Here is a 25904-nt window from a genome sequence, read left to right as displayed (position 1 = left end):
CCCTACCTAGTAGTAGTGATATATTTATTAAGTAACTCTTAGAACTGGAAAAAAATGTACAGGTAGGAATTAGACATGTCTAATATGACACGGTTCCTGGCCCATAGAGGGGTGTGTGTTTGTCGGGGGGGGGCGGTGATGCAGTGTGCGGGTGCAGATGCAGACCCCTGCCCAAGTATTAATGGTATTTTGGGGGATCAATTTTACTAAGCTCTTGGGGAAGTACAGCAGAACTGAGACAAGTTGAAAATTGCTTCCTTAGGTGGGTTCAAAGATGTCAGACCCCACCAGAGACAAAGCAGCCCGCTTGTTAAAGAAAAGAGGGAGCGTGTCGTCTCTAAGCAGCCAAGAGTTCAAGGTGAAGAGCAAAGAGTGAGTAGTTTTAACTCTGAATGTGTTTTAATATAAGATGATATTTTATTGGAGAATAGGGAATTTCCCTTGGCTGGGGAGGATGGGGTGAGGAGAAGGATGTGGGGTTTTTAATCGAGAATTTGTGTCCGCAGACTTCTTCAGTCAATTTCAAGAAATAATTTCTTCAGTCAATTTCAAGAAATAAATGTCAGGGGACTACCTGTATTTTAATGAAGGGGAAAAATGATCACAGTGTCAACAGGTGTCCCATTCTGAGATCTAGCTTCAAAACCTTTCTGTCAGTGGAGCCCAAATAACTTTTCTAAAGGATTCACCTCAGGAGTCATCTCAGAGTCTCTAGGCAACCAAATTTTACTCTGGAGTTGCCAGAGGCTAAGTCTGTGGGTGGTGTCAAATGCTTTTATGCAGTGGATGAGAGGGTGGAAGGACCTCGGTCTTATTTCCTGTACTTCAGTGTCTGATGTGCTGCTGAGGACAAGCCTTCCCTACCAATCAATCAGTCATATTTATTAAATGCTTACTCTCATCCGGGGCTCCGCATCATCCATCAGTCAGCTTGGGAGAATACAGAAGAGGTAGGAGAAACATTCCCAGCCCCCTAGGATCACAGGACAGGATCACAGTCTAGAAAGGGATAAATAATGATGGTATTTGTTAAGCACTCCCTATATGCGAAGCACTGTTCTAAGCGCTGGGATAGATACGAGGTAATCAGGTTGTCCCACGTGGAGCTCACACTCTTAATCCCGATTTTCCACATGAGGTAACTGAGGCACAGAGAAGTGAAGTAGCTTGCCCAAGGTCATACAGCAGACAGGTGGCAGAGGCAGAATTAGAACTCATGTCTTCTGACTCCCAAGCCTGTGCTCTTGCCACTAAGCCACGCTGCTTCTCTTCTCCTGTTCTCCGTCCTACTTAGACTCCAACCTCCATGTGGAGCAGGGACTTTATCCACCCCAATCAATCTGTATCTACCCTAGTGTTTAGAAAAATATTCGTCACATAGTAAGCACTTAACAAATACCATAAAAATGGAGCTTACCATTGACAGAGGTGGTGGAATGTCTCCCTCCTCAGTGCTGTCCGGCCAGCCGTCTTCCATCAGTCAATCAAACAATGAGAGGGTTTCGAAGTTGGGTTTGAGAAGAGAGTTCTGGGGCATAGAAAGGAAGAGACAGGGAGGGAGGAAGAGAGAGAAGAGGAAAAGCAAAATGGGCAAACGCGATGCCCTTAATTGCGGGGAGGGAGTCAAAGTCAAAACGGTCACCCAGATGCAGTCGTGCCAGAACTAAAAGGAAAGAGAGGATAGGAGGGAGTGGAAATCTGAACACAGAAGGAACGCCGACTCTACTTGCTGCCGAACTGTACTTTCCAAACTCTTAGTACAGAGCTCTGCACACCGTAAGTGCTCAATAAGTACAATCGAATGAGCGAATGAATGAATAATCTAATGTGACACTCAAGATCCCTGATGAAGTTAATGGCCATCTTTGGTTTGAAGATGAGACATTCTTTCATTGTCGTATTTATTGAGCACTTACCATGTGCACAGCACTGGACTAAGCCATTGGGAGAGTACAATATAGCAATTCATTCATTCAATCATATTTATTGAACACTTACTATGTGCAGAGCAGTGTACTAAGCGCTTGAAATGTACAATAAGCAGATGCTTTCTCTGCCAATAATGAGCTTACAGTCTAGAGGGGAAGAAGCTGCCAGTGGTACATAGTTGTAACTTATTTATTTATTCATTATCGTCTGTCTCCCCTTCTAGACTGTAAGCTCAGTGTGAGCGGGGAAATGTTTCCATTTGTTGTGTATTGTACTCTCCCAAGTGCTTAGTGCGAAGCTTCGCACCCAGTACCTACTCAATAAATATGACTGAAAGAACGAATGATGAGTGGTAAAGCCTCAGCTGTGAGTGTGAGAGTGTTTGAGAGAGAATCTTTCACACACTAGCACACTGGATTCACAAAATAAAGTCCTCAGCTCCTGCGGCCCCTTGCATTTTGGGTGAGCGCTGTTTAGATAGCAAGAATGAAGAAGAGGAAGGAATGTATCACAGCCAGCAAGACAGGCACTTAAGTTGTTTTTGCAGCAGTGATGATGGATTTTTGGGGGCTGTCCCATACTCCCTAGCCAGGAACCCCAAGCCCAGTGGCAATGTGAGACAGCTGTTAGCGAGAACAGGTCCCTTTGGCCACAGAACCTATCAAAACGCATCCAAACCCTTGACAGCAGCAAACTCCAGTGTGCCTTAGACAATCTGAAATGCCATCATTGAGTGGGCCATCCTGAGTGGTTTATTAACAATAATAATAATAATGGTATTTGTTAAGTGCTTACTATTTACCAGAACTGTTCTAAGCATTGGGGTAGATACAAGGTAATCAGGTTGTCCCACCTGGGGCTCACAGTCTTCATCCCCATTTTACAAATGAGGTAACTGAGGCACAGAGAAGTTTAGTGACTTGCCCAAAGTCACACAGCCGCTAAGTGGTGGAGCCAGGATTAGAACCCACAACCTCTGACTCCCAAGCCCGTGCTCTTTCCACTAAGCTACACTGGTTTAGGCTTGAGGGTAATAATAATAATAATAATTATGGTATTTAAGCGCTTACTGTGTAGCAAGCACTGTTCTAAGCACTGGGGTAGATACAAGGTGACTGAGGCACAGAGAAGTTAAGTGACTTGCACAAGGTCATATAGCAGACAAGTGGCGGAGACGGGGTTAGAACCCATGTGGGCAGGTAGGGTAGGGTAGGATGGACTTTTTCACTCCCCTGTGAAAAACAGGAGAAAAGAAAACACAAGAAACAAAAAATGGCTCCTTTCACCAACACAGTAGAAGTGGAACTAACCAGTCCTCTCGACTGGTAGCTTCTCCTCTAAACTTTCAGTTCCTCCTCTAGACTGCAAATCCTCCCCTAGACTGTAAATTCCTCTTCCAGACTGTAAGTTCCTCTTCTAGACTGTAAGCTCCTCCTCGAGACCATAAGGTCCCCACATCTGCCAACTCTTGTCATATCGTACTCTCCCAAGGTTAGTACAGCGCTCTGCCCGCAGTAAGCATTAAGTAAATACTAGTGATTAATAATAATAATAATGTTGGTGTTTGTTAAGCGCTTACTTTGTGCCATGCACTGTTCTAAATGGTGGGATAGTTACAAGGTAATTAGGTTGTCCCACGTAGGGCTCACAGTCTTCATCCCCATTTTACAGAGGAGGTAACTGAGGCCTAGAGAGGTTAAGTGACTTGTCCAAGGCCACACAGCTGACAAGTGGCGGAGCCGGGTTTAGAACCCATGACCTTCTGACTCCCGGGCCCATGCTCTATCCAGTAGGCCGGGCTGATTGAGATGTGGTCAGCTGGGAGGCAGCTACAGAATTAGCCTGCACCTCAGAAATGGAGGGGGCTGTCGTGGTGCAGCCTTTGGACGACCGGGTGATATCGGAGAAGCAGCGTGGCCTAGTGGAAAGAGCACGGACCTGGCAGTCGGAGGACCTGGGTTCTAATCCTGGCTCTGTCAATCGCTTGCTGTGGGACCTCGGGCAAGTCCTTTCACTTCGCGCTCTCAGCCTGGGGAGCATCATCATCTTCGAACGCAAAGGACAGCTACCCATCGTGCCCGAACACGCCAGAGTTCCGGTATCCACCTCGGTGCCTGGGGATCCATACGCGGGACAACGTAATTCGAGGAGGCCTTGAAAGTAAACCAGCCAATATTGTCTTCCGCCGGTATCACGGACATTAAATAACCGTACACCTCCGGGTATGCAGCATGGAAATGTTAATGTGTTTATTTTAGGGTCCAAATAATCCTGCCTGGAAGAAAATGTTCTGCAAAAATTCCCGATCGGCTTAAATGATGGAGCTAAGGAACGCAGCATGGGGTTGGCTCAGAGCGGGGAAAGGCAACATCTCTGACTGAGCAGCGGCTGCTTCCTCTGAAACACCCGCCCCATCTGCTGCTTTTCTCTTGAATTACATGGCCTATCTTTTTCTAGAGAAGGGAATCAGTTATTGATTTCCTGTCTGCACAGGAAGCTTGCTGTGGGCAGGGAATGTGGCCGTTTATTATTATATTGTACTCTCCCAAGTACTTACTACAGTGCTTTGCACACAGCAAGCGCTCAATAAATGCAACTGCATGATGAATGAACGAACGACAACAGCAACCAAAATAGATATTCGGTGTCGGCCTGTACCACCAGAAATAATAATAATGATGGTATTTGGAGCAGCAAGAGCAGTGGGACAGGGTGTAGTCAGGAGAGGGCAGTCACATCCGAGGGTAATTTAGACCGTAAGTCCGTTATTGGGCAGGGATTGTCTCTATCTGTTGCCGAACTGTACATTTCAAGTGCTTAGTTCAGTGCTTTGCACATTCGATAAATACTATTGAATGAATGAATGAATAATTGAGGGTTTCCGCAATGTCCCGTGTGGCACAGGGACAACCTGATTAACCTGTGTCTACCCCAGTACTTACTTAATGAGTACCATCATTATTATTAGTAATTAAGCACTTAGTACATGGCAAATACTGTTCTAAGTGTTGGAGTAGATACAAGCTAATCAGGTTGGATACAGTTCCTGTCCTCCATGGTGCTCACAGTCTTTATCCCCATTTTATAAATGAGGTAACTAAGGCCCTGAGAAGTGAAGTGGTTTGCTCAAGGTCATACAGCAGACAAGTGGCAGAGCTGGGATTAGAACTCATGACCTTCTTACTCCCAGCTCCGTGCTCTATCTAGGCCACACTACTTCTCAAGCCACCCCTGCCAGCTACCGCTTCAATGAGGGAAGACTCATTCATTCATTCAATAGTATTTATTGAGTGCTTACTATGTGCAGAGCACTGTACTAAGCGCTTGGAATGTACAAATCGGTAACAGAGACAGTTCCTGTCCTTTGACGGGCTTACAGTCTCCCCAAAGCTGGTTGCCTCCGGGCCTCTTCTCCACAAGCCACCGGCCAGTCACCGGTCAGTTGTATTTATTGAGCGCTTATTGTGTGCAGAGCACTGTACTAAGCGTTTGGGAGAGTAGAATAGAAAAATATGACAGACACATTCCCTGCCCACAAAGAGCTTACAGCTCTAGTGGGGAAGACAGGCATTAACAGAAATAAATGTTATAGATATGTACATGGGTTGTAGGGGTGAGAGTGGGGATGAATTCTTTCAATAGCATTTTAAGGAAGATGCAGAAGGGAATTCATTCAGTTGCATTTATTGTATGCTTACTGTGTGCCATATATTGGAAGAGTACAATATAGCGATAATCAGACATATTTCCTGCCCACAACGAGCGTACGGTCTAGAGTTGAAGAAAAGGAAAAGAGGATTTAGTCAGGGAAAGCCTCTTGGAGGAGATGTTCTTTCAATAAGGCTTTGAAGCAGGGGAGAGTGCCTGGCCTACAGTAAGTGTCTAATAAATACCGTAAAACAGAAAAAATCACCAGCACTCCGGTCAATCCTCCGCACGGGTGCCCTTCCTGGAGTCTCAGGACTGAGGCTTATCCGCCGTTCCAGACAGGGTCATCATCAGTGCTTAGTACAGTGCCTGGCACATAGTAAGGACTTAACAAATGCCATTATCATTATTTATCCCGCTATGGAATAAGCTTCACAGAGGCAGCCCCACTGTCTGGGTCAAAAGGAACTGTAAGGTGCAGGCTAGCCGTTTCAACCCGGGCTGCGTGAAGCCTTTTGATCTCAGAGCTGTTCTGGTTAAACCAGTTTTGATGTCAGCCAAACCAGTCTAAGACGCTGCCTGGGAGCCAATGGGTGTCTCTCAGAGATGCTCACACTGGTCCGGTTAGGTGACTTCTCGGCCACAGTGAGGTTGTCACAAAAAGCCCCTTTCCAGAGCTCTGTCCTCCGGGAGTTTGGATTCAGGCAACGAATGGTGCTTGAATATCACTTTATAATACATGGATTGCTTGGGTAATAGTAGTAGTAATAATAATTGTGGTATTTAAGTGTTTACTGTGGGCCAAGCACTGGGGTGTGTAATCAATCATATTCTTTGAGTGCTTTCTGTGTGCAGAACATGGTACTAATTGGGAGAGTACAGCGTGGTCTAATGGAAAAAGCCTGGGCCTGGAAGTCAGAAGACCTGGATTCTAACCCCGGATCTGCCAATCGTTTGTGACCTTGGGCGAGTCACTTGACTTCTCTGGGCCTCAGTTTCCTGAACTGCAAAATGGGGTTAAGTACCTATTCTCCCTCCCACTTAGAATACGAACCCCATGTGGGACAGGGACTGTGTCTGACAATATAAATTAGCATTTAAAACAGTATTTGACACATAGATGATTAACAAACACTACGTTTAAACGATTATATTGTAACTAAGTCCAGTGTAGTGAAGTTGGTAGACACATTCTCTGCCCACATTAAGCTTACAATCTAGAGGGAGCGACATGCTTTAGTATAAATGAATAAATTCCGTATATGGACACAAGTCCTATGGGGCTGAGGGAGGGACGAATAAAAGGAGCAAATCAGGGCATCACAGAAGGGAGTGGGAGAAGATGAAATGAGGGCTTAGTAATGGAAGGTCTCTTGGAGGAGATGTGCCTTCGATAAGGCTCTGAAGGGAATGGAGAGTGATGGTCTGTCAGATATGAAGAGGGAGGGTGTTCCAGGCCAGAGACAGGACGTGGGTGAGAGGTCGGCAGCGAGATAGACGAGATCTAGGTACAGTGAGAAGTTTGTCATTAGAGGAGTGAAGTGTGTGGGCTGCGTTCTGTGTATATATATGAGAATAAACGTATTAACTTACATATGTATATAAAAGTCTCTGTCCTTCATGGAACTCTCAGTCTAGAGGAGAGTACTAATCCCCATTTTATAGATGAGGAAACTGAGTCACAGAGAAGTTAAGTGATTTGTCCCAGGTCACACAGTAGGTAGGTGGCAGAGGTGGTATTAGAACCCAGATCCTTTGACTCCCAAGCCTGTGCTCTTTCCACTAGGCCGTGCAGCTTTTCTCCTGGGTCATTTTTAAATTATGGCCAGTTTAGAGTAATGTGAATATCCTACTGTTCCTGAAGTCAGAGAATGAAATTGTTAGTCAGGTGACACTATTTCAATGTTGGATCCTTCTTAGTTGTTAAATGAGAGATTGTTTGGTGAAGAGGCCTAGTGTGGTAGAAAGAACATGGGGCTAAGAGTCAGAGAACCTGGGTTTTAGTCCCAGCTCTCCTCCAGGCCAACTGTGTGACCTTGGGCAAATCACTTAACCTCTCTGGGCCTTAATTTCCCCCAACTTTAAAACAGGAGTAATTTCCCCATTGGCTGCCTCTTCCTACATCCCAGGAATGTTGTAGGGCAAAAATGATAGAATGTAAAAGCACTGTGGGACACAAAAGTGGTATACAAATTTGGGGTATGATTTTTACGGGCTACCTGAGGCCGATGCTAGAACACTAAATGAGAAAGGGCAGACTGTTGGTTTTTATATATCCTGAGTTGTGTGGGCAACAGATTTTTTCCCACATTTCAGCAACAAGGGGGTTAAGCACTTTCCCCGGCGCTTAGTACATTGCTCTGCACACAGTAAGAGCTCAGTAAATACAACTGAATGAATTTAGTGCAGTGCAGAATTTAGTGGGACAGGGACAGTGTCCGACCTCCTTTGACAGGTTACCAGGTGCTGATCTGCCGCATCGAGACTGTAAGAATCCTTGTCGAATATGCATTTACAGTAAATATCTCTCCCCTTCTAGATTATAAGATCCTTGTCTGTTTATTGTTATACTGTACTCTCCCAAGAGCTTAGCACAGTGCTGAGCACACAGTGAGCACTCAATAAATATGATTGAATGAATGAATTTCCCTTATTGGTATTAGTTCTGCCAGGCATTTTGGCCTAATGGGAGGGACAGAGGACTAAGTGTCAGATCTGACTTCTAATCCCACCTCTGCCCCGGTCTGCCGGGTAACCTTGAGAATGTCACTCTGTGCCTCAGTTTCCTCATCTGTCAAAGGAGGGTAAGATACCTGCTCTCCTTCCCTCTTAGGCTGTGAACCCTTTGTGGTACAGGGACTATATCTGATCTTATTATCTTTTAAATACCCTCACACATAGCACAGGGCATCAATCAATCAATCATATTTAGTGAGCACTTACTCTGTGCAGAGCACTATTCTAAACTCTGTGGAGAGTACAACAGAATTAGCAGATATATTCCCTGCCCATAACGAGCTTACAGTCTAGCACTTGATAACTACTATCATACTTCTGTTATTTGATTGTGAGTTCCTGGAAGGTTGGAATCATGCTTACAGTTCTGTGGTACTCAAGTTCCTAGATCAGTGCTCTACAGTTCCATAATACGCTCTTAACGAATTCCATAATAATAATCAATAATAATATTCCTGCAGCAGATCAACTTGCAAAGAAATTTAGTGATTTAGCAGGGTATTTTCAAACATTTTGCCTACATGTTTATTTTTTGTGAGGACTTTAGAACGTTGTGATATGGCATTTTAGTTGCCGCATGAGACAATTTTAAATTTAAGGAGCTTTGAAGGTCAGTCACAGGTTCAGCTTTCTTCTCGGTTCTCCTCAGTTCCATGAGCACCACGTCCTATGCAGATGAACCCGGATCTGCCGGAGATGGCTCCCGCCCTGCTGTTTTCTTGGAAAACACATATCAGTTGGGTAAGGACTTTTTTTTGCCTTCCTTTCATTTTAAACAGCTTGTGCAACTTAGTGCCACGATCATATACATTCTGCATTTCTGCATGATCTCTGATTGCATGGTGTCTACCCCATTATGGTGCTTAGCACATAAAAAATACCACAATTATTATTATTGGGATTTAATGAGTAGAGACCCTGTGTTAAGCACTGCGGTGGATAGAAGACATTCAGATCGGTCACGGTCTCACAATGCCCGGCACACGTTAAGCGCTCAACAAATACCATAATTATTAATTACTATTATAGAGGGTTCACAGTCTAAGAGGGAGGGATAACTGGCATCTTATCCCTATTTTACAGAGGAGGAAGCTGAGGCTCACAGAGGTGAGGTTTAGGCGGGGAACGTTTATTGTTTATATATCGTACTCTCCCAAGCGCTTAGTACAGTGCCCTGCACACAGTCAGTGCTCATTAATTACGATAGGATGAATAATCCAAGGTCACACAGCAGACCGGTGGCAGAGCTGGGATTAGAACCCGGGTGTCCCAACTGCCAGTCCCGTGTTCTTTCCACCAGATCCCACTGTCTGTCCCTGCACTGGAATTGATCCCTCAGGCATGGAATTGCTCCTGAATAGGAAAGGGTAAATCCTTAGAAAACCAGTTTGGCGACTTTCTCTCTCTCAGTCCAGTCGAGGGATTCTGGGTTGCGGGGAATCTATGCCAGCTCCTAATAGTAATCATGATCTTCATTGCCCACCAGTCAAAGGTTGTATTTTTCTTTATGGTATTTTTTAAGCACTTACTATGTGCCAGGCACTGTTCTAAGCACTTGGGTAGAGCCAAGCTAATTAGGTTAGACACAGTCCCTGTCCCACGTGGGGCTCACAGTCGTAATCCCCATTTTCCAGATGAGGTAACTGAGGCCCAGAGAAGTGAAGTGATCTGCCCAAGGTCACAGAGCAGACAAGTGGAAGAGCAGGGACTAGAACCCAGCTCTCCTGACTCCCGGAGCTGTGCTTGCATTGCACTGGGAGGAGGGAGTCTCCCATTCATCCGTCAGGACTACGGACAGGCCTCCGCTCTGGGTCTTCAGCCCCGAATCCCGGGTGCAAGGGAGGAATTGATGGCAGGGGCCGGTGGCTGCTCGTACTCTCTCATCCCTGCCGGTTGTGTTCCCTCTGGGGCCCAGGGTGCGGTGAGGAGTGGGCTAGATAAGCCCTGAGGAGCTGGGCTTCAAATGCCGCCGTCTTTATCATCCTTTCACCACCTGGCATAGAGCCCAGGCCTGGGAGTCAGAAGGTCATGGGTTCTAATCCTGGCTCCTCGACTTGTCTGCTGTGTGGCTTTAGCCAAGTCGCTTCATTTTCTGGGCCTCAGTTACCTCATCTGGAAAATGGGGATTGAGACGGAGAGCCCACGTGGCCCAGGGACCATGTCTAACCTGATTTCCCTCTATCCGCCCCAGCGCTTAGTTCGGTTTCTGGCACATAGTATGCATTTAACAAATGTTATTATTATTATTTCCAGGCCCTACCCGACGCTTTCCTGTGGGCCACGTCAACCTCATTCTGAAAGATGTGCTGACCACATACCTTCAAGAAGAAAAATACGAAGCGGAACTCAGTCGGCAAATGGCAAAAACCCTTTCTGAGGTACTAAAGGGATTTACTGAGTGCCCACTGAAAACAGCACACTGTTCTAAGCACTCGGGAAGCACAACAGAAACATGAGACACTTTTCCTGACCAAAAGGAGCTTGTAGGGAGAGTCAGCCAGACAGAAATATTGTTTGCTTGGGGAGGCAGTGGGGTCTAGTGGAAAAAGAAGAGGGCTAGGAGTCAAAAGACATGGGTTTGAGTCCCAGCTCCACCACTGTCCTATTCTGCAGGTTTAGACAAGTCAACTAACCTCTCTAAGCCTCAGTTTCCTCAGTGGTAAAATGGAGATAGGGTAGATTGAGTCCCCTGAGGGGCAGAGACTGTTCCTGATGTTCCAGCTTTGTATCTACCCCAGTGCCCAGCACATGATTAGGGCTTAATAAATCCCACACTGATAATGATTACTATTATTATTTACTGACAGAGGCTCAGAATAAATAAAATGGAATGTAATTCTCACTGGAGCAACAGAGGGAGAAAACCTCTCCAGTCATTCCCAGGATGAATCCCTAGTTGTGGAGGAGAATTTACAGTTCCAAAATCTGCTTTTTTTTAATGGTATTTGTTAAGCGCTTACTATGTGCCAAGCACTGTACTAAGCGCTGGAGTAGATGCAAGCTAGGCAAATTGGACCCAGTCCATGTCCCACTTGGGGCTCACAGTCTTAATCCCCATTTTACAGATGAGGGAACTGAGATCCAGAGAAGTGAAGTGATATGCCCAAGGTCACACAGCAGATACGTGGCGGTGCCGGGATTAGAAATCAGGTCCTCTGACTCCCAGGCCCAGGCTCTGTCAAATAGGCCACGCTGATTTTCAAACCCGCAGGTCACCTGGGCCTCACAGTGAGATTATTGCTGCAGAAACTCCAGGCAAATGGTGGAAACACACTTAAAAAAGGCAAACTCCCTTTGGGTGGAAAGAGAGATGTCTCACTTTCCAGTTTCACAAACAAGAAGTTGAACCCAGAAACCAGGATGACTTCCTGTCAGTACCACGGGGGCGAGGCCGACAGACAAACGATTCTGAAGGCAGAATTGTTCCATGAGCCATTATACCCCCTCGTGTGCCTCCGAGTTCTAAATGGATTGCCTGGGAGCTTTCATTTTAGGAAGAAAAACCAAACGTTCCCATTCTAAGCAAATACCCTGCGTCCTTGCACTAGGAGCTGTGGTTGGGAGAGTCGATATAATAATAATTACGGTACTTGTTAAGTGCTCACTGTGTGTCAAGCACTGTTCTAAGCACTGGGGTAGATACAAGTTAATCGGGTTGGACACAGTCCCCGTCCCACATGGGGCTCACACTCTCAATCCCTAGTTTTTACAGATGGGGTAACGAGCCCAAAGAAGTTAAGTGGCTCCCCCAAGGGCACAAAGCAGATATGTGGCGGAGCCAGGATTAGAACCCAGGTCCTCCTGACAGCCAGGACCGTGGACTCTCCACTAAACCACGCTGCTTCACGAGTGGGGGTTTATCAGTTCGTGAAATGGTTAGAGACAGCAATCTTTTCCCCTTAAGAAGTGGCAACCACACAGCAGTAATAGTTTACTGACCTTGCACTGGGTGCAGAGCGCTGCACTAAATTCATTCAGTCATATTTACTGAGCTCTTGCTGTGTGCAGAGCACTGTACTAAGTGCTTGGGAAAGTACAATATAACAACAGACAGACACATTCCTACCCACAGTGAGTTTACAGTGTAGAAAGGGAGACAGACATTAATATAAATAAATAAGTAAATGACAGATACGGACGTAGGTACTGTGGGGCGGGGAAGGGGGATGAATAAAGGGAGCAAGCCAGGGTGAAGCAGAAGGGAATGGGAGAAGAGGAGAGGGGGGCTTAGTCAGGGAAGGCCTCTTGGAGGAGGTGGGCCTTTAATAAGGGAAAGTGCTTGGGAAATGCTTAGAAAAGTACAAAACTAAGACAAGACATTTTCCCCTGCCTACAAGGGCCTTATACTCTAATGGGAGAGACAGGTATTAAACTGTTTAGAAGTAGAGCAGCCGGATTCGGTGATCGATTAGACACAGAAACAGGAGTGAGGAGGACGGGCGTCGAGAGGTATGTACGTGATAGAGATGGTAGATACGGATCCAGGGATGAGCTTGGCACGGTAACCACAGACCGTCGGCCGTGACGCTGCCCTGACTAAGTTTCTCAGAAAGCTGCTCAGCGGCGGGTAATGTGGTTTCACCAGGCATAAAAACACGGGTTGTTTGTCGGTGCTAGGGTTTTCTGACCGAATACCCTCTCGCAGGGGCAGGGCACTTGAGACATTTATCGCCAGGGGGTTCGAAAGCAGTTACCGAGTTACACGCGATGTGTTGCACAAGTAGAAGGAAACCATCATGTCACGGTAGTTGGGGAAGGCCTAACTTGTACAACTTCCTGTGGCCTCTTTGTGCTTCTCTGACTCCTACTATTGGCAATTCATTTTTGTCTGTCTGATCCTCCTTTAGACCGTAAGCTCCACAGAGGCAGGGAATGCGTGACTTTGGCTTCTGTGGCACCCCACCCCCGGGGGGAACCGGCTTTGGCCTAGTGGATAGAGCACGCGGGCCAGGGAGTCAGAAGGACCTAGGTTCTAATCCCGGCTCCACCGCTGGTCTGCTCTGTGACCTTGGGCGAGTCGCTTCACTTCTCTGGGCCTCAGTTCCCTCATCTGTAAAGTGGGGATTGAGACTGTGAGCCCCTTGGGGGACAGGGACTGTGTCCAACCGGATTGGCCTGTATCCACCCCCCAGCGCTTAGAACAGTGCTTGATACATAGTGAGCGCTTAACAAATACCGTTATTATTATGGGATGGAAGGTGCAGAGTTTTGCAGTCACTGGCACTAGGAAATTACCACGCATTGATTCTCCCCCAGAAGGCCTCACCTGAATAAGCCCTCCTTTCCTCCTCTCCCATCCCCTTCTGCGTCGCCCTGACTTCCTCCCTTCATTCATCTCCCCTCCCAACCCCACAGCACTCACGTCCATATCTGCCATTTATTCATTTCTATTAATGTCTGTCTCCCCCTCTGGAACGCAAGCTCGTTGTGGGCAAGGACCGTGTCTGTTGTTGAATTCTCCCAGGCGCTTAATACAGTGCTCTGTACACAGTAAAGCCCTCAATAAATACGATTAACCGACTGACCGATTCTCCTTTCTCAGGTGGTGAAAGCGAGAGTGAAAGACCTGCTCATCCCCAGGTACAAGATCATCGTGCTGGTGCACATCGGACAAGTCGGCGGCCAGAGTCTGCTCATCGGAAGCAGGTGCCTCTGGGATCCCACAAACGACACGGTCTCGTCGTACGCGTTCCAGAACAGTTCTCTGTTTGCCCTGGCCAGCGTCTTCGGGGTGTACTGTGAGTGAGGGGCCGGAAAGCCCCGGGGCCCTGGAGAAAAACTCCGGCCGGCTCGGGGAGAGGAGTCGTGCGCGTCAGGCTCGTGCTGTAGACAACGCTCGGGAACAAGCCGCCCCCTCCGTCGAACGGCTGGGAGAATCCCGTCGGCCGTTGGCATTTGCACTGGGAAGTAGTCCTGGGGAAGGAGAGGGGCCTGGTGGAAAGAACCTGGGACTGGAATAATAATAATAATGGTATTTGTTAAGCGCTTACTGTGTGCCAGGCACTGTACCAAGCCTGGGGGTGGAGACAAGCAAATCGGGTTGGAAACGGTCCCTGTCTCACGTGGGGCTCACAGTCTCAATCCCCATTTTACAGATGAGGTAACTGAAACCCAGAGAAGTGAAGTGATTTGGCCAAGGTCGCACAGCAGACGGGTGCGGAACTGGGATTAAAACCAACGTCCTCCGACTCCCAAGCCCCAGCTCTTGCCACTGCTTCTCCGCCCCACCCCGGCGCTTAGTAGAGTGTCGGCCACATAGCAGGCCCTTGACAAATACCAGCATTACTCCTGTTGCTTTTCGAAAGAGTTGCTTCTGAAAAATGGCCACGGGGAAACTGACCGTTCGTTAGGCTCGACTCATCGCTGTCCCTGGAGCCTTCTTGATCAGAGGACAGTGCGGGGCGGAACTTAGCTGGGAGCCTTGCAAACGAGCAACTGTGAAACGTTCAGGAGATGAACCCACACGGTTCCTCCCACGCTTCAGCACCGTTTAGGCAGAACGCTGACTCTGACGCTAAGTCCATCTTGCGTCGTGGCGACGTGTATGGTTTTCGTTCACGTTCGAAGAAGTTACCGCTGATGGTAAAATTCACCTATCATTCATTCATTCAATCGCATTTATTGAGCGCTTACTGTGTGCAGAGCACTGTACTGAGCGCTTGGAATGGACAATTCGGCAACAGATAGAGACAATCCCTGCCCAACAATGAGCTCACAGTCTAAACTGGGGAGACAGAAAACAAAACAAAACAAGTAGTCTGGCTTAGCTAGGCTTAGCGTGGCTTAGTGGAAAGAGCACGGATTTGGGAGTCAAAGGACGTGGGTTCTAATCCCGCTTCCACCACTCTTCTGCTGTGTGACCTGGAGTAAGCCACTCTGCCTCAGTTACCTCATCTGTAAAGATGAGATTAAGACTGTAAGCCCTACATGGGACGAGCTGATTATCTTGTATCTACCCCAGCGCTTAGAACAGTGCTTGGCACATAGTAAGAGCTTAACAAATACCATTGTTGTTATCATTTTGAGAAGCAGCTTGGCTCAGTGGAAAGAGCATGGGCTTGGGAGTCAGGGGTCATGGGTTCGAATCCTGACTCTGCCACTTGTCAGCTGTGTGACTGTGGGCAAGTCACTGAACTTCTCTGTGCCTCAGTGACTTCATCTGGAAAACAGGGATGAAGACTGTGAGCCTCATGTGGGACGATCTGGTTACCCTGTATCTCCCCCAGCGCTTAGAACAGTGCTCTGTACCTAGTAAGCGCTTAACAAATACCAACATCATTATTATTATTATTGTATCATCAAGATAAATAGAATCATAGATATATGCACATCATTAACAAAATAAATAGAGTAATAAATAATATATACACATATGCACCAGTCTTTGGGGGAGGGAAGGGGGAAGAGCAGAGAGCAGGAGAAGGGGGAATGGGGAGGGGAGGAGGAGTAGAGGGAAGGGGAGGGCTTAGTCTGGGAAGGCCTCCTGGAGGAGTTGAGCTCTCAGTAGGGATTTGAAGAGGGGAAGAGAGTTAGTTTGGCGGATGTGAGGAGGGAGGTCATTTCAGGCCAGAGGAAGGACGTGGGCCAGGAGTCGACGGCGGGATAGGCATGAACGGGGTACCGTGAGGATGCGAGCGGCAGAGGAGCGGAGCGTGCGCGGTGGGCAGTAGAAAGAGAGAAGGGAGGTGAGGTTGGAGGGGCCAAGGTGATGGAGAGTCTTGAAGCCAAGAGTGAGGAGTTTTTGTTTCATGCGGAGGTTGAGAGGCAACCACTAGTGGATGTGTGACATTAGGTGCATGAAAAAACTGTCCTTTGTTGTGATGTCGTGGCTTAGTGGCAAGAGCCTGAGCTTGGGAGTCAGAGGTCATGGGTTCAAATCCCAGCTCCACCACTTGTCAGCTGTGTGACTTTGGGCAAGTCATTTAACTTCTCTGTGCCTCAGTTACCTCATCTGCAAAATGGGGACTGAGGCTGTGAGCCCCACATGGGACAACCTGATTGCCTTATGTCTACCCCAGTGCTTAGAATAGTGCATGGTACATAGTAAGCGCTTAACAAATACGATCGTTATTATCATTGTTATTATTAACATCTGGCACAGTTTTCCCTTTTACTTCATTGTCTCTTGTCCTTATCAGTCAATCAATCATGTTTCTGAGCGCTTACTGTGAGCAGAGCACTGCACTAAGCGCTTAAGAGAGTACAAAGTAACAGAACAAGCAGACACGTTCCCTGTTTGCCAAAAGCGATTGATTTCCAGTTTTCAGTTGGATGCATCATTGTCTGAGATTTGGTTTACGGTGTCCTTAAAATGTTTCCTCTGTCCTCCTTGCTTTTGGTCTTTGTTGCGTCTGCCACAGCCCCACTGAACTGTGTGGCGCTTTTTTGGACATTGAAATGAAGAAATAAAACATGGTTACAGTAGTCCTTCGTCATTCGGGCAAGGAATTGAATGGCCAGCCCTGCTTGGGACTGTTTGGGAAATGTTTAAGTTACTATTTTCTTGAAGGCTGCTTTATTTCTTTGAAGGTATGTGGATCACAGCGGAAGATATGGCATTTCTTTACACACGGATTTGAATAGCGTGATACCTTAAAAAGAAAAATCGTGGCCTATTGGATAGAGCACGGGCCTGGGAGTCAGAAGGACCTGGGTTCTAATCCTGGCTCTGCCACTCGTCAGCTGTGTGGCCTTACGCAAGTCACTTCACTTCTCTGTGTGTCAGTTACTTCAGCTGTAAAATAAGGATTAAGACTGTGAGTCCTATGCAAGACAGGGACTGTGTCCAACCTGATTACCCTGTATCTACCCCAGCACTTAGTACAGTGCCTGGCACGTAGTAAGCACTGAACAGATGCCTTAAAAAAAATGAGCGCCACCCTTCTTGGGTTAGCCGCGGGGACCACCCAGCCCAGGACTCGGTCTCAGACAGGGAACACCAAGAGTAGCAGTGTTTGCCTAGTGGATGGAGCCCAAGCTTGGGAGTCAGAGGGACCTGTGTTCTAATCCCAGCTCTGCCATTTATCTGCTGTGTGGTGTGACCTTGGGCAAGTCAGTCCACTTCTCGATGCCTCAGTTACCTCCACTGGAAAATGGGGATAAGAGTGTGAGCCCCATGTGGGATATGGACCGTGCCCAACCTGATTAACTTGTATGTATCCCAGCGCTCGGTACAGTGTCTGGCGCACAGTAAGTGCTTAACAAATACCGTTAAAAGAAAAATAAAAACTACTTGGTATACCACTGGATGGTAGCCCTCCTGGACACCCACCTTCATGGTTAAGGAAGACCCATCTAATATCCCTACCGGTCTGTCTAGAAATCCATCATTACTTTATCCGTGGGAGAGTACAGTAGATTTAATAGGAATAGTTCCCGACCTTGTAGTAAGCCTACAGTATAGCAGGGGAGGCAGGCGGCATTCCAGAAAACTGATCCAAGTAGCAGAGTGAAGTATGGATAGGAGAGGAAGGAGGCAGGGAGGTCAGCAAGGAGGCCGATGCAGTAATCAAAGCAGAATAAAACAGTCACCTGGACCAGTGAGGGGGTTCCTCCCCTTGGAAAGGGCTCAAGACTAGATGTCAGGAGACCCTGGTGAAAGGGGATGGGGTGCGGACGCTCAGGTGAAGGAAGATTTTTCAATCGGGAGTAGATCTCCTTTTAACACACTGTAAAAAAGGACGAGAGAGTTGATGGAGGGTGAGAGGGAGCTGGGAGAGGCGTGGGAAAGATCTGCCGAGTTCCTAACGGATGGTTTTGATTGTCTTTGCCGGTGCGTGGCTGAGTATTTATCCAGGTGCGAGTGTACACATGAGCGTATTGGGATAGTTAGTGAATGTGCACACAGGTGCGTGTGGGTGGGTACGCTTTCTGCAATCAGTTTTTGCGGTTTCCTCAGCCATATGGTGGTTGATGGAGCAGTAGAGAATATTTGGACAGCGTTTCTGAAGTCCCGAGAGGAAAAAGCACTCTCGAATTGCTCAGGCCAGTTAGTGATTATTAATCGTTGTAATTCTGGCCGACTGCAGAATCCCACATTGAAGAAACCAGAGGAAGCGGGCCAGGAGACGTCATGCACATTTATTAGAATTCTACAAGCATCCGGATCTGGAACGACAGGTGGGGAATTTTGCCGGGTTTGAAATTAAGCCCTTTCGTTGGTTTTTACCCCCCCAAAACTCCCACACACTGCATTCGCCCCAGTAAATCCGGCCGACAGGGGAGAAAGGAGCTCAGTAGAAATCGGGGAAACGTCGGTGTTGAAACAAAGCCAGGCCTGGGAAGCTGAGATCCACCGGAGCCCCCTCACCCCACCCCTAGTGAACACCTGGGTGAAGCCTCCCCCATCTGCCCCTGCCCCTCCCCCTAGCTAAGCGACCTCAACTCTGCTTTCCCGCAGCCTTCCTAGCAGCAAGTTATGATAAGTGACATTCTCAGTTCATGCCGCTCTTTCGCAGTGTGAGGTGGGGATGCCCCATGGTCTCCCCACAGCCTGAGGTCCGAAGTCGGGGTCGGGGCCGGCCTCCAGGTTCAGCTGCAGAATCCAGTCCTCCCTGTCACTGGAGCATGGCAATTGGGGGCCTCTCTCCCCTGAAGAATGGAGGGTGGAAAAAAAGGGTAAAAGACGAGGAGGGAGCGAAGGTAGAACAGAAAATAGGAGGGAAGAGAGAGGGGGGGGAAAGAAAGGAGAGAGAGGGATTAATTGTAGGTATTTCATTAGTAGTAGTAAGAATAATAATGACAGTGGTATTTGGTAAGTGCTTACTATGCATCGAGCACTATTGTAAGCGCTGCGGTAGGTACAACTAATCAGGTTAGACACCGTCCCTGTCCCACATGGGGCTCACAGTCTTAATCCCCATTTTCCAGATGAGGGAACCGAGGCCCAGAGAAGTGAAGTGACTTTCCCAAGGTCGCACAACAGATAAGTGGCCGAGCTGGGATTAGAACCCAGGTCCTTCTGACTCCCAGGCCTGTGCTCTTTCCACCAGGCCAGGCTGTTTCCCATTTTCCCACGTGAAAAACCAAAGAGGAAGAGAACACATTGCTCTCAAAAGGGCCCGAGGAATACAAAAGGGGAATGAGCATCCAGCTCCAACCCAGTTCTGCACTTGCCCTGGTGGTAGGAGGGATGGCAGGAAATAATAATAATAATTGCGGTATTTGTTAAGCGCTTACTGTGTGCCAGGCACGAGATTAAGCTCTGGAGTGGTTACAAACAAATCGGGTTGGACATAGTCCCTGGCCCACGAGGGGCTCCCAGGCTGCAGCCCCATTTTACAGATGAGGTAACTGAAGCCCAGAGAAGTTAAGGGACCTGCTTAAGGTCACACAGCAGACAAGTGGCAGAGCTGGGATTAGAACCCATGACCTTCTGACTCCCAGGCCCGCCCTCTATCCACTACACCAGGCTGCTTCTCGTAATCACTAGTACATCCCAACTTATTGCGAAAACATCTGGCCAGAGGGCCCTGCTCCCATATTTAAACCTTCCTCTGCTTGTCCAGCTGCAGACTGACAGGCTCCTTGTAAAACCACACTGCCCTGTTGCTCCTTAGCAACGACTGAAAACCTAGAAACCTCTCTGTCCCAACCCAATATCCCCTAGTGATCGCTCAACATGGTCGCATGCGTAAGGAGTCATTTAGGGGGGTTGGCCAGCCAGCAGCAAGCAGCTCTAGTTAGTCAAACATATTATTCTAAACCATTTTCTAAAAAGCTTTTGTTAGCACAGGCCATTCATTCATTCAGCTGTATTTATTGAGCGCTTACTGTGTGCCGAGCACTGTACTAAATGCTTATAACATGCAATGAAATCCTCCAGCCTGAAACCAAGGGCACCTCGATTGGGTTTTAATGTGGAAATATTTTGAACTCACTCGAACGCCTGAACTGGGTTCACAGCTTTGAAATAAGGATTTGAGCAAATGAAGTTGGATGAATTTCCAAGCTAGTCTACTGAGCTATTCTTTTCTCCCAGCAGAGAACACAGAGTCTCAAACTGGCATCACCAGTCTTCTGGAAGCCCTAGAATCTGTTTGTAAAATTTTCTTTGTCCTTCCAAATTGAGAATTTGGGGCCTGGGTAGAGCACAGTCAATTCACATCAACCCCAGTAATTCATCCTCTCAACATCCCTGAGGTAAGGCATTTTAATCCCGGCTCCGCCACGTGTCTAGCTGTGTGACCTTGGGCGAATCACTTCACTTCTCTGGGCCTCAGTTACCTCATAGGTAAAATGGGGATTAAGAATGTGAGCCCCATGTGGGACAGAGACTCTGTCCAACCCGAATGACTTATATCTACCCCAGCGCTTGGAACAGTGCTCGGCACTTAATGAGTGCTTAACAAGTACCATAATTATGAGGAAACTGAGGCCCTAGTGTCCCAGGTCACCCAGCAGGCCAGTGGCTGGGCCAGAGGTCAAACCCAAGCCCCCTAAACCCTGTTCTCTTCATTCAGTCGATCATATTTACTGAACGCTTACTGTGTGCAGACCACTGTACTGAGCACTTGGGAGAGTACAATACAACAATAAACAGACACATTCCCTGCCCACGATGAGCTTACAGTCCAGAGGACTGTAGATTTTCTCTTTCCCCTAGGCCTCGCGGTGAGCAGTTTTTTCCTCCAGTTACCTAGTACGTCCTCCAGGCCAAGATCCAAACGACGCTTCCATTTGGAACGCCCGCACATGAAAATGATGGCTCTGATCAACTCTCGCCCACAGAGCTTTATGGTTCCTTCGCTTCTGACTTCCAAGATGAATCCTAGGAGGGAAAGCAGAGGCAGGAGCAGCGGGGAAACCTTCCCGGCGTCTGCGGCGGTGACCACTGGTGGAAGAGAAGACCGGTTGGAAGTTGAGTCCTGAAACCCAGCCCGGACAACCGGCCAAATCAGGGCCAATTTGTAGTCACTCTCCCTCCACCTGGGGCGGACACATGGGTTCGTGATATCTGTTGAGCACAGACGCTAAGTCTCGCCGTTCGGTAACGGGTTTTGACGATTCAGTTCAAACAGTCCTTAAGTCAGTGATAGCACCTGCCCTCCCTGCTGATAGTCTCTCTGTCCTTCGGGTGTTTCCCTAAACTCTCCCATCTCCGGCCCCCCGGCCCTGTCCGTCCAAATGACCCTCAGCGGTGACCGTGGGTTTCAACAGCCCCATGGGTAACTGTCGGTGGCACAAACCCAAACCGCAAGAGACAGGTGCCCTTCGGTAGACAGAAAGGAAACGTTCCCTTTGGCAGAAAATGTTTTTCCTTTATCGTAAAAGCCCGTTGGCCCAACCTGTTCATGAGTCTTCGTTGGGCAACGGGGAGTCTAAAGGAACGCCGGGCGGGTTCTGAAAAGCTTTCCTGAGGTCCGGCTTAACTGGCTAGTTCATTTTCATTTGACATTTAATAATAATAACAATAATAATGATGGTGCTTGTTAAGCACTTACTCTGTGCCAAGCACTGTTCTAAGTGCTGGGGATGATACAAGTTAATCTTACTACTACTAATAATAATGTTGGTATTTGTTAAGCGCTTACTATGTGCAGAGCACTGTTCTAAGCGCTGGGGTAGACACAAGGTGATCAGGTTGTCCCACGTGAGGCTCACGGTTCATCCCCATTTTACAATGAGGTAACTGAGGCACCGAGAAGTTAAGTGACTTGCCCACAGTCACACAGCTGACAAGTACTATGTGCCAAGCACTGTTCTAAGTGCTGGGGATCAAACAAGTTAATCAGGTTGGGCAAGTCCCTGTCCCATATGGGGCTCACACTCTTCTCTTCATTTTACAGATGAGGTAACTGAGGCACAGAGAAGTTAAGTGACTTGCTTAAGGTCACGCAGCAGACAGGTGGCCGAAGCAGGATTAGAACCCAGGTCCTTCTGACTCCCAGGTCCGTGTTCTATCCACTAAGCCATGCTACCCCTATCGACTGCTCCCGAAGCTTTGAATTCCAGGTGGGAATTTCAGCCTGGGCAGAGCAGGGTGGGCAGTAGAGTCAGGGATGTTTTGAACCTACTGGGTCTCGATCAATCAATCGAGACTGTGAGCCCGTCATTGGGCAGGGATTGTCTCTCTCTGCTGCTGAATTGTCCACTCCAAGCGCTTAGAACAGTGCTCTGCACATAGTAAGCACTCAATAAATACTATTGAATGAATGAATGAATCTACAGTACTCATTGGGTGCAAAGCCCTGTACTAAACACTTATGAGAGTGAAACAGAAGAGTCACATTCCCTGACTTCCAGAAGCTCAAGATTGAGTTACTGAATGCCATCAGTGTGTGCTTAGCGAGTGAGAAATGGCAGTGGAAGCTAAAGACACAGTCCTTGCCCTGAAGGGGTTTGCAGCCTAACGAGAGATGAACATAAAAAATAATTACAAGCGGTGGGATCTGAGAAAATTCACTGAATGTTCCAGGAATGAGGATGGGTATAAATGAGTTCAGAAGAAATCGGGCCAGTACGAGAAGCAGCGTGGCTTAGTGGAAAGAGCACGGTCTTGGGAGTCAGAGGACGTGGGTTCTAATTCCAGCTCCAACGCTTGTCTGCTGTGTGACCTTGGGCAAACCACTTAACCTCTCTGTGCTCCAGGTGCCTCATCTGTAAAATGGGGATTAAGACGGTGAGCCCTACTTGGGATGACCTGATTACCTTATATCAACCCCAGTGCTGAGAACAGTGCTTGACATATAGTAAGCACTTAACAAATACCGGAATTGTTATTATTGTTGTTGTTGGGTTGATACAGCTTGGGGTGCTGGTTGTTGGGGAAGACGTGGAGGAGATGGAATTTTAGGAAGGCTGTGAGATTGAGGAGGGCTGAGGTGGGGCAGATTTTGTGGGGAGGGAGTTTGAGTCTGGGAAAGAGTGTAAGCAAAGGGTCTTTGGTGGAGGAGCCTAGAGTGAGGTTCAATTAAGAGATGAACTTGGGAAGGAGGAATAATAATAATAATAGTATTTGTTAAGCACTTACTATGTGTCAAGCACTGTTCTAAGTGCTGGGGTAGATACAAGCTAATCAGGTTGGTACTTATCAAGCCCTTACAATGTGCCAAGCACTGTTCTACATGCTGGGTAGACACAAGTTAAGCAGGTTGGACACAGTCCCTGTCCCACATGGGCCTCACAGTCTTAATCTCCATTTTACAGAGGAGGTAACTGAGGCCCAGAGAAATGAAGTGACTTGCCCAAGGTGACACAGCAGACAAGTGGTGGAGCCGGGATTAGAACCCAGGTCCTTCTGACTTCCAGGCCTGGGCTCTACCTAGAGAAGCAGCGTGGCTCAGTGGAAAGAGCCCGGGCTTGGGAGTCAGAGGTCATGGGTTTGAATCCCGGCTCTGCCACTTGTCAGCTGTTTGACTGTGGGCAAGTCACTTCACTTCTCTGTGCCTCAGTTACCTCGTCTGTAAAATGGGGATTAACTGTGAGCCTCACGTGGGACAACCTGATTACCTCGTATCTACCCCAGCGCTTAGAACAGTGCTCGGCACGAAGTAAGCGCTTAACAAATACCGACATAATTATTATTATTATTATTACCTACTAGGTCATGGTGCTTCCTAGCAACATTCGAGCAGAGGAGCATGTGAGCAGAGGAGAATGCAAGCTACAGAGAGCGTGGAGAATGTGAAGGATGCGATCCGAGGAGTCGCAGGTGAAGAGAGCCAGTGCAAAAATGGAAAAAGCTAGTGGGCTTGTCTTATGCCGTCGAGTCGCTTCGGACCCATAGCGACACTCACGTCTCTCCCAGGACGCCCCGCTCTCCATCGGCAATCGTTCTGGTTGTGTACCCGCAGACTTTTCTTGGTAAAAATACGGAAGTGGTTTACCATTGCCGCCTTCTGCGCAGCAAACTTTAGTCTCCGCCCTCGCCTCTCTCCCGTACCGCTGCTGCCCAGCACGGGTGAGCTTTGACTCGTAGCAGATGGCCTTCCCCTCGCTAACCACTGCCCAAGCTAGGAACGGAACGGGGAGGCCTCTGCTTGACTCTTCCTCCCGTAGCCGTGACTGGTCGAGGAATGGAAACTCTCCGGGTGCGGCTAGCGGGGAACATTAAAGCCAAGAGTAAAGAGGGTTTCCCTTTGGGTTTTTTTGATATGAGGAGGGATGGGCAAGTCTCAATATCACTTCCTGAGCCTTGATCAGTCACGCTGGGGACATGCTTCCTGTGGACCCTAAGTTCCCTGTGGGCAGGTATCGGGTCTAACGATGTATCGGATTCTCCCAAGCGCTTAGTACGGGGCTCTGTACCCAGTAAGCGCTCGGTAAATATCAGTGATCGATTGATTACTGAACTTCTCTGGGCGCCTAGTTTCCTCATCTGTAAAATGGGGGAAAATATCTTCCCTTTCTTTTAGACGGGTCAGAGACCGACACCGATACGATTATTTTGTCTCTAGCCCAGTGTTCGGCATATGCAAGCGCTTGATAGACACCATCACTGTTAGATGAGTTAATGTTTATATAATAGGGCACATAAGATGTGGATCGAAGTGCTATGGGGGTGGTTATGAGCAGACAGTGTTTCTGGGATTCATTGTGCAGGTGTCTTTACACAGAAAAGACAATAGAGGGGAGAGAGCATGGGTTTGGGAGTCAGAGGTCATGGGTTCTAATCCTGGCCTTGCCACCTATCTGCTGTGTGACCTTAGGCAAGTTACTTTACTTCTGTGTGCCTGTTACCTCATCTGCAAAATGGGGATTAAGACTATGAGCCCCGTGTGGGAGAGGGACCGTGTCCAACCTAATCATCTCATATCTACCGCAGAGCTTAGAACAGCTTAGCACATAGCACTTGGCAAATATCGTAATTAGTATTATTTTTATCATACACCCTATGAAACAATAAGTTACAACCCAGCTCTGCACGGACCTCTAGCCACTAAACCGCACTGCTTCTGGCCCAGATGTCAATCCCTCGAAGGCAGGAACTGAGCGTTGGTCTGAGGAGTGTCTAGCAAAGCCACATTCATGCACAGGTGCTGGGAAACAGTATTTCTCAAGAAACCTTCCTCCAGCTGGAATGAGAAAGGTCCTCCTAAACTCTCTGGCTGAGGGTTTATGGGGGTGGTTTGGTGGGAAACTATTTTTTAAATGATATTTGTTAAGCAGTCACTATGTGCCAGGTCCTATACTAAGCAATAATAATAATGATGATGGTATTTGTTAAGCACTTAGTATGTGCCAAACACTGTTCTAAGCACTGGGGTAGATACAAACTAATCGGGTTGGGCATTGTCCCTGTCCACATAGGGATCAGAGTCTCTATCCCCATTGTACAGATGAGGTAACTATGGCCCAGAGAAATGAAGTGACCTGCCCAAGGTAGATACAAGATAATCAGGTTGGACACAATCCATGCCCCACTTGGGTTTGCGTGTGGCTTTAGTGGCTAGAGCCCAGGCCTGGGAGTCAGAAGGATCTGGGTTCGAATCCCAGCTCCGCCACTTGTCAACTGTGTGACCTTGGGCAAATCACTTCACTTCTCTGCACCTCAGTTACCTCATCTGTAAAACAGGGATGAAGACTGTGAGCCCCATGTGGGACAACCTGATTACCTTGTATCTACCCAGCACTTAGAACAGTGCTTGGCA

The 25904-nt window shown here is 47.8% G+C and overlaps 1 protein-coding gene across 1 annotated transcript; it reads left to right on the top strand.

The window, feature by feature from the left end:
- Window positions 1-269: 269 nt before the first annotated feature.
- On the top strand, window positions 270-14269 carry DYNLT5 (dynein light chain Tctex-type family member 5). The gene is made up of 4 exons (XM_007673215.3): window positions 270-372; window positions 8963-9054; window positions 10567-10691; window positions 13856-14269. Exons 1-4 carry the CDS (start codon window positions 275-277, stop codon window positions 14057-14059), a joined length of 519 nt encoding a protein of 172 aa, XP_007671405.2. The 5' UTR covers window positions 270-274; the 3' UTR covers window positions 14060-14269.
- Window positions 14270-25904: the final 11635 nt, after the last annotated feature.

The sequence above is a fragment of the Ornithorhynchus anatinus genome, chromosome 18 (genome assembly GCF_004115215.2).
Source record: "Ornithorhynchus anatinus isolate Pmale09 chromosome 18, mOrnAna1.pri.v4, whole genome shotgun sequence".
Taxonomy (NCBI): Eukaryota; Metazoa; Chordata; class Mammalia; order Monotremata; family Ornithorhynchidae; genus Ornithorhynchus; species Ornithorhynchus anatinus.
The sequence above is the reverse complement of the archived record's forward strand: the minus strand, read 5'-3'. Positions and strand labels throughout refer to the sequence as shown.

Excerpts from the sequence above, each read along its gene's own strand:
- DYNLT5 (XM_007673215.3), top strand. The coding sequence starts at position 275 with ATGTCAGACCCCACCAGAGACAAAGCAGCCCGCTTGTTAAAGAAAAGA. Across the intron at positions 373-8,962 it reads TTCAAGGTGAAGAGCAAAGA|TTCCATGAGCACCACGTCCT; the intron begins GTGAGTAGTTTT and ends GGTTCTCCTCAG. Across the intron at positions 9,055-10,566 it reads GGAAAACACATATCAGTTGG|GCCCTACCCGACGCTTTCCT; the intron begins GTAAGGACTTTT and ends TATTATTTCCAG.